Source organism: Podarcis pityusensis, assembly GCF_964106645.2.
Source record: "Podarcis pityusensis genome assembly, chromosome: 17".
Classification (NCBI taxonomy): domain Eukaryota; kingdom Metazoa; phylum Chordata; class Lepidosauria; order Squamata; family Lacertidae; genus Podarcis; species Podarcis pityusensis.
In genome coordinates this window covers 11316058-11324276 of record NC_138042.1, presented here as the reverse complement: position 1 = coordinate 11324276, position 8219 = coordinate 11316058, and the positions used below count along the sequence as shown (strand labels likewise).

Genomic DNA, 8219 nt, shown 5'->3' with positions numbered 1-8219 from the left:
GCCGCCTCTCCTGGCTTTGTTGCCTTGTTAAACCTTTCAGTCTCGACAGCCCTTCACTTCGTGGCTGCCTCAGTCGCTAGCAGAATCCGTCAGTGGGCGTTTCTTAAACCTTTTCCAACATAAAAGTTGTTTGACACCCAGTCTCCTCCTACTCTCTCTGCGCGGAAGTCTTCTGCGCAGGGAGGGCGTGGGTAGCGGAGGACCCGTGCTCTCCCCGCTGGTGTCCGGTGAAGAGTCTGGGAGCCCACTCGCCGATTCCCCCATCTGCCCCCCTTTATTCCTGGTGTTGCACTGAATTGCTTCCCCCTCTGCTGAGCTGCCTCTCTCCCTGCTGGGCCGTTCTCCAGCATCATTTGAGAACCTTCCCTCCGCCTCTAGCTCCGATGTCAGTTCCCTGACAGGGAAGAAGGAAACTTTAGAAAGGTTTTTTCCCCCCAATGGGGACATTTTGGAAATCACTGTAGAGAGCATATTTTAAAGTTCCAATAACCTATATTTCCATGCTTTACTTTGCTGCATATCTTGTGATCTCGACTGGAGTTCTCTCACCAAAGAGTGCTTGCCCCAAGCCTAGATCTCAGAATCCAGGAATTTTCCTTTTTATATAGTGCTATGAATTTGGGGTGTACCCATAATAGTTTTTTTCCTCTTAGGCCAACAGAAGAGAAAACAGTACCACTTATGTGATTAGAATACCATTTATGAATATATATCTGATCCAAATGATTCAAGTTTTCTTTCCAAATGGAATGGTTCACAATGGTGGTTGGTATTTGCAATGCAGGAGGCAGATTCCAGGACGATTCCTCCATCCCCATCCTCATGCAGACATCTTTCCCATGTTATTTTTGGCTTTCTGCATGGAATTGCAAAAGACAAGAGATCCCGTTATCACAGCAAGAGGTGGGGACCTTGGCCCATGGAGAAAACCCACAAAGGTTGCAGATGTTTTCTTCTGGTTCCTGCTTCTGGTCATTTAACAGAAGCCTGATCTGCCAATGTTTTCAAATGATAATGTTCCTGCTCTCCAGGCCATAGGTGATAACCGCCCTAAGACCTCCGGGTATAGGGTGGTATATAAAATATAATAATAATAATAATAATAATAATAATAATAATAGTAGTAGTAGTAGTAGTAGTAATAATAATATCAGCAAATCAGCAGGAAGGTGTCAATATTGGAATCAGTTGGATGCTGGAGGGGTCTCAGGCCTGAACTAGCTAAAATTATCAGTGTTTATGGAGCCTTCTGCCTGAGGCCTGGGGCTACCTTTGAAGGTGTCCCAGAAACTACAACTAATCCAGAAAGCAGCAGCTAGACTGGTGACTGGGAGTGACCGTGGAGACCATGTAACACTGGTCCTGAAAATCTTCATTGGCTCCCAGTACATTTCAAAGCACAATTCAAAGTGTTGGTGCTGACCTTTAAAGCCCTAAATGGCCTTGGCCCAGTATACCTGAAGGAGCGTCTCCACCTCCATCGTTCAGCCCGGACACTGAGGTCCAGCGCCAAGGGCTGGTTTCCTAACCACGAGAAGCGAGATTACAGGGAACCAGGCAGACGGCCTTCTTGGTAGTGGCACCCTCCCTATGGAACACCCTCCCATCAGATGTGCCGGCTTCCATTCCCCTGTGGAAACACAAGCAAGCGATGATGGGCAGAGCCAGTGCTTTTTTCTGGGGGTCACGGGTATGCACACCCCTAAACATTTTGTGAATCTAATGGGACAAGCGACTAAACATTTTAAGGAAGCACCAGGGCTCTGGCAGGATGCTGGAGCCTTCCTGCCTCCCTCGGAAACCCAGGTGGTGTTTGGGAAGGTGGCAGGAGGGCTCTTGGACCTACCAGAGCACCATAACGCCTCCCTCCCTAAGCTGGGCAGAGGTTTCCTGGGCTTTGGGAAGGAGGCCCCAGGGGAACATTTCGGGGACCAACCTTGTTCCCCTAATCCACTGCCAAGATCATTTCATATGGAGCAAACACCCTTTCTTGGACACCCAGCCGGGTTGGGTGGGTGGTTTAGCTCCCTGTCAGAGAACACGGTCTGCATATACAAGGTCCCAGGTCTAAACCAGCTAAAATTATCAGTGTTCCTGGAGACTTCTGCCTGAGGCCTGGGGCTACCTTTGAAGGTGACCCGGAAATTACAACTAATCCAGAAACAAAGAGTACTTGCCCCAAGCCTGGATCTCAGAATTCAGGAATTTTCCTTATTATATAGTGCTATCAATTTGGGGTGTACACATAATAGTTTTCTTTCCCTTAGGCCAACAGACAAGAAAACAGTACCACTTATGTGATTAGAATACCATTTATGAATATATATCTGATCCAAATGATTCAAGTTTTCTTTCCAAATGGAATGGTTCACAATGGTGGTTGGTATTTGCAATGCAGGAAGCAGATTCCAGGACGATTCCTCCATCCCCATCCTCATGCAGGCATCTTTCCCATGTTATTTTTGGCTTTCTGCATGGAATTGCAAAAGACAAGAGATCCCGTTATCACAGCAAGAGGTGGGGGCCTCGGCCCATGGAGAAGACCCACAAAAGGTTGCAGTTGTATTCCTCTGGACCCTGCTCCTGGTCATTTAACAAAAGCCTGATTTGCCGATGTTTTCAAATGATAATGTTCCTACTCTCCAGGCCATAGGTGATAACTGCCCTGGGACCTCTGGGTAGAGGGTAGTACATAAAATCCTTATAATCTTAATAATAATATCAGCAAATCAGCAGGAAGATGTCAGTGTCAGATTCAGTTGGATGCTGGAGGGGTCTCAGGTCTGAACTAGCTAAAATTATCAGTGTTCATGGAGACTTCTGCCTGAGGCCTGGGGCTACCTTTGAAGGTGTCCCAGAAACTACAACTAATCCAGAATGTGGCAGCTAGACTGGTGACTGGGAGTGGCCGCTGAGACCATATAACACTGGTCCTGAAAATCTTCATTGGCTCCCAGTATGTTTCCGAGCACAATTCAAAGCGTTGGTGCTGACCTTTAAAGCCCCTGGGACACGAGCCAGCCCCACCACTGCCTGCTCTCTGTCCCCCGGAGCTGGAGCATGAAGCTCCGCCACTGCCTTAGATGTGTCTACTCATGAGTAAACACCACTGAATTCAATAAAGCTTATGACCTCCCAGGTAAGTGTGCAGAGGACTAATTATCTTACCTTTTCCATATCTTCTTATATACAGAGATCTGTGGATGAAAAGAAATGCTGTCAGTGAATGAGCAAGATGTGGGATTGGGTCCAGGGAACAGAACAAGTTAAGGATAATGATGATTATTATTATTTTGTTCCTTATGGGCCATGCTCCAGAGCCAACAATAGACTGGCTCTCAGATATCAGTAGGGTTTCTCTTTTTTAAAGGATCCATAATGCTTATCTACATTTGGGGAAAACCTTCTCTTGATAAAACCTCAAGGGCCGCTTTTCTCCACATGAACCAACCTGGATCCTGCAATCATCATGTGAGGCCTTTCTTCATGTGCTTCTTCCACAAAAGGTCTGGAAGGTGGCAACACAAGAACGGACCTTTTCTGCAGTGGCTCCCCATTCTGTGGGCATTCTCCCCAGGGAGGATTGGCTGGAACCACTGTTATATCTATTTAGGCACTGGGCAAAAACATTCCCCTTCACCCAGGCCTTGGGCTGATGAACAGTCTATGTCCTTTTACATGTGTTTGTGAGAGGGATGGCTTAGGGTGGGTTTTTTTTGTTTTGTTATTTTTCTCCTTTTTATTATGTATTTTTGTGTTTTTATATTGTATTTTTATACTGTGAACTGTCCCGAGATCTTCAAATTTAATAAATCCTAATAATGTAAGAAAGTACTTCCTGATGTTTAGTTGTAATCCCCTTTCTTGTAATTGGAATCCACTAGTTCAAAAGCTAGCCTCCAGAGCAGGAGAAATAATAATAATAATAATAATAATAATAATAATAATAATAATAAACCAAAAATACACTAATATGAAGCTAACTCCATCTTCTGTGTGGCAGCCCAGGAGACATTTGAAGAGGACTATCCCATCCTCTCTCAATCTCCTCTGCTCCAGGCTAAACACCACCCAACTCCCTCATATCCAGATTCTAATAATACCTGGTGATCTCTAGAGTCCAAGCGGCTAGCATCATCATCACCATACCTTCAAACCAGGGCGGAGAAAATCTTAAGCATTAATTGCTCTTACTATTTTCGGATACATAGGCGATTGCTTCTGGATCGAATTGCAAATTTGTGGCCAAAGTTTTAAATTTTTCTTTCACTTCATCTGACACAGTCTGTTCCCTGCCTTAAGACACAAACAAGGAGTTGGCATTGAGAATCAGCATCATAGTGCAGAAGGATAGATCATAGAATGGTACAGTTGGGGTCATCTAGTCCCCTGCAATGCAGGAATCTCAGATAAAGGCTCCATGACAGATGGCCTTCCAACCTCTGCTTAAAAACCTCCAAGGAAGGAGAGTCCACAACCTCCTGAGGGAGTCCGTTCCACTGTTGAACAGCTCTCACTGTCAGAAAATACTTCCGGATGTTTAGTCCGAATCTCCTTCCTTGTAACTTGAATCCATTGGATTGAGTCCTACCCTCCAGAGGAGAAAATAAGCTTGCTCCCTCTTCCATGTGACAGTCCTTTCGATATTTGAATATGACTATCATATATTATCTCAGTCTCTTTTCCAAGCAAAAATAAACACTCCCTCAACCATTCCTCATAAGGCTTCATTGGCATTCCTTTGATCATCTTGGTTGCCCTCCTCTGCACACATTCCAGCTTGTCAATATCCTCCTTAAATTGTGGCACCCAGAACTGGACGCTGTATTCCAGGTGTGGTTGGACCAAGGCAGAATGGAGTGGTCCTGTGACTTCTTTGGATCTGGACACAATACTTCTGCTGATGCAGCTGAGATTTGCATTAGCTCTTTTTTGGTGCTGCATCACGCTGTTAAGTATCTTAACAAATCCCTCTTGCCTGACTCCTTCCTTCCCTGCCCTCTTTTTAAAGAACAGCTTCAGAAGGAGGAGGTTTGAAATGAAAAACCAGAAGTGTAGGGCAAAGTTCCTTCTCCATTCTGAATTGTCCCATCCTGATGCAACCCTCAGGGGCTTGTGAGGCACATTTGCACAGAGCACGTCAACCAGCGCTTTAAGCTACTCTGCCTCGCAGGGTTGTCGTGGGGACGAAAATTTGAATTGCCAGTAGATTATGGCAAATTTGTTGTTGGGGTTTTATCGTGATGCTCCCATTATTCTGACAAATCTAGCTGTGGGGTGGTGGTGGATTACTCTATTGGCAATTAGTGGTGGTGTTTACATATCCTTAGACCAGGCATAGGAAACCTTCGGCCATCCAGATGTTTTGGCCTACAACTCCCACGATCCCTAGCTAACAGGACCTGTGGTCAGGGATGATGGGAATTGTAGTCCAAAACATCTGGAGGGCTGAAGGTTGCCTATGCCTACCTTATACAAACTGGGAGGATGGGTGAGATTTTCAAAAGCTGACAGGTGTGCCCATTGTAACCTATGGCACCCAAATAAGCTCCAGACATACCATAGAGCTGTAGCATGCCCATATGCTCCATTAGGAAGTGGATGATATGGTAAGTCTCATAATCTGTATCCACAATGTGTACTGTAGTCTTCTCATCTATTGAAAAAAGAGCCGCAAAAGATCCATTAACAGCCATGGGAGTCACTTACACAGATGCAAAAGAAAGGGCGTGCATGTGTTGATGGAGATAATGGAGAAATCTATTAAACTTACCTTCAGTATCGAATTCGGCCCGCTTTATAGGGTACAGAACAACTCTTCTACGCCGACATTCTCCATTTCTGGAAAGAAAGGCAGGGTTGTCAAGTTGCTTCCCCACCCAATCAGCAAGCCCCCCTCCCCCAATCTCTGCACAAGATTTCAAAGGGGTTCCAGGTGCTCAGCCAGGGCCATGTTTCCTCTGAGAATCAAGTTGTAGTGCCTTTAAGAAATATGGTTTCCTCTGTCCCAGCCTGCCAAGATGGTCCTGACCTTTCCACTCCTTCCCCTTCCCAGCACCCCTCCCCAAAAGAACAAATTTTCCTGTGACATCATCCCCATCAGCAGCTTGGACTTCTGTGGGGCCCATTGCCCAGTTTCAGAAGAAGAGGGAGCAACTGGAAGCTGCCCAATAGACATTCAGAATCTCAGCTGATGTAATTGACTTTCAGGGATCAGGGATGCAGCTAAGGCTGAACCCCTGGGTGTATGACCTAGCCTCCCTGCTGAAAGAGGCAGGGGTAGGTAGGCAACAGGCCAAGCCTCAGGACCCTTCCCTTTATACTGTGAAGGTAGATAATGATCATAGCAGTGGATGCAGACTTACTTAGGAACATCAATTTTGAGGACCAGTTCTCCATTCTTTTGGGGCTCCATTAAATAGCCATAGACTTCTCTCGTCTGTTTGTCATACTGTACCGTTGCAATAGGAAACCACTTACCAGTGAGCTACAAAGAAGAGGTTTGTTTGTGTGTTATTGAGGAAGACATTTTAATATATATTGTAGACTGGTAGCTAAAGTAGCATAGTGGTCTCAGACTTCCCACTCTGGGCCCCTCTTTCAGAATGGAATTTTTTTCAAGCCACATCAAGTTGTTTATTATTATTATTATTATTATTATTATTATTATTATTGATAAGAAATACATTGCAAAATGAAAAGAAGCAACTCCTAGCAGTGCTTGATTAATAACACAGAACACAACTACTTTATAAGTACAGTAGCACCTTGGTTCTCAAACTTAATCAGTTCCTGGAGTCCGTTCGCCTCCCAAAACTGTTTGAAAACCAAGGAGCAGCTTCTGATTGGCTGCAGGAGCTTCCTGCAGTCAAGAGGAAGTGGCATCAGACGTTCGGCTTCCGAAAAACGTTCGCAAACTGGAACACTTATTTCCGGGTTTGCAGCGTTCAGGAGCCAAAATGTATGAGTACCAAGGCGTTCGAGAACTAAGGTACAGCTGTATAAAACAAAGCTATATATACATACTACACTGAAATGTTTACATGTTTCTTTATTGGTCCTTGATTCTTCCTGCTAAACTTGCCATCCTCTCCTGCCACACCAGTGTGGCACAACACAGCCTTGGAGAACCACTGGGTTAGGGCATGGGAGAGACCAGGATTCAAATTCCTGTTCGGCCATGAAGCTCACAGTCACTGCCTCTCGGCCCAATCTACCTCATAGGGTTGTTGTGGGGATTAAATGAGGAAGGGGAGAACCAGGTACATCACCTTGCACTCCGTGGAGAAACAGGTGGGTTATAAAGAGGGCACAGTCAGCTTGCAAAGTCTGTAATCAGGTGAACAAGGCTGTGCAAGCTCGATTATTGCTAAATTTGTCACCATCCCTAGTTACAAGTGAAGGAGAGAAATGTTCCCGTTACCTTCTTTAGATTCAAGTCTGGCATCATCGGAATGGGTACAGGAACCTCGTACTTAGGAACTGCTGAGCAGGTGCCAGCAAACACAATAGTAATCAGCACAATGTTCATCCTTGCAAGGCTTTGCAGCAGTTCAGGAATGTCTGCGACTTCTGCAGAGACCTCGGTTCTTCAAGCGATGCCTGGATTTATATCCCTCTGCTTATGTCCCCAAATTTCATCTAAGCCAGTACAGTCCTGCAATTAAAAGAGGTCGTGGGGTGTTTGAGAGAGAGAACCAGGTGATTTTCAGAACTAATTGTTATCCGTGGTGAGTACATTTTCTACAAACCCGGGAACACTCTGCTCATCAATGCTTGTTCTGAAGGACTCCAAGGCCTGTGGCCTCCCCTGTTAGTTGTGGGTGGTGGTTTATGGTGAACTTCACCACCAAAGGAGGCCTGGGCTATGATCAAAAGGAGCCGTGAGCCAGTTTTAACTAATGTTAGGATAAGGTTTGCATCTCCAGACCGCATTCCTCACCTGGAACATCCCTGGGGCAGGTGTTGTGGGAACAAAGGAAATTCAAGTTGCGTTGGCTTCTCCTTTTGGAGATAGCAGGGGTCCATCTGCTCCCCACCCCCAGGACTAATCTTTTGTTGTTGAAATCATGTCTTGTTATGGGCATAGAGACCCATCCAAGTTAAAATACAGTACAGTGGTACCTTGTTTCTCAAACGCCTTGGTACTCAAACAACTTGGAACCCGGGGGGCCACCAGGTGGCGCGTTGGAAGATGGCCGACAATAACATCTCTCTGA

The 8219-nt window shown here is 45.5% G+C and overlaps 1 protein-coding gene across 3 annotated transcripts; it reads right to left on the bottom strand.

Moving 5' to 3' along the window:
* Nucleotides 1–679: 679 nt before the first annotated feature.
* On the bottom strand, nt 680–7605 carry LOC308466778 (major urinary protein 3-like). Of its 3 annotated transcripts, none has more exons than XM_080987972.1 (7): nt 7424–7605; nt 6366–6487; nt 5774–5841; nt 5561–5656; nt 4195–4296; nt 3169–3197; nt 680–856 (listed from the first exon to the last, which is right to left on the bottom strand). In XM_080987972.1, the coding sequence occupies exons 1-6, from the start codon at nt 7529–7531 to the stop codon at nt 3184–3186; spliced, it is 510 nt and encodes a 169-aa protein (XP_080844098.1). In that variant the 5' UTR covers nt 7532–7605; the 3' UTR covers nt 680–856; nt 3169–3183. The 3 variants fall into 3 exon arrangements, with proteins under 3 accessions (XP_080844098.1, XP_080844097.1, XP_080844099.1); XM_080987971.1 differs by lacking the exon at nt 680–856 and adding an exon at nt 2294–2470 and having other exon boundaries at nt 7424–7604; XM_080987973.1 differs by lacking the exons at nt 680–856; nt 4195–4296 and adding an exon at nt 2294–2470 and having other exon boundaries at nt 7424–7604.
* Nucleotides 7606–8219: the final 614 nt, after the last annotated feature.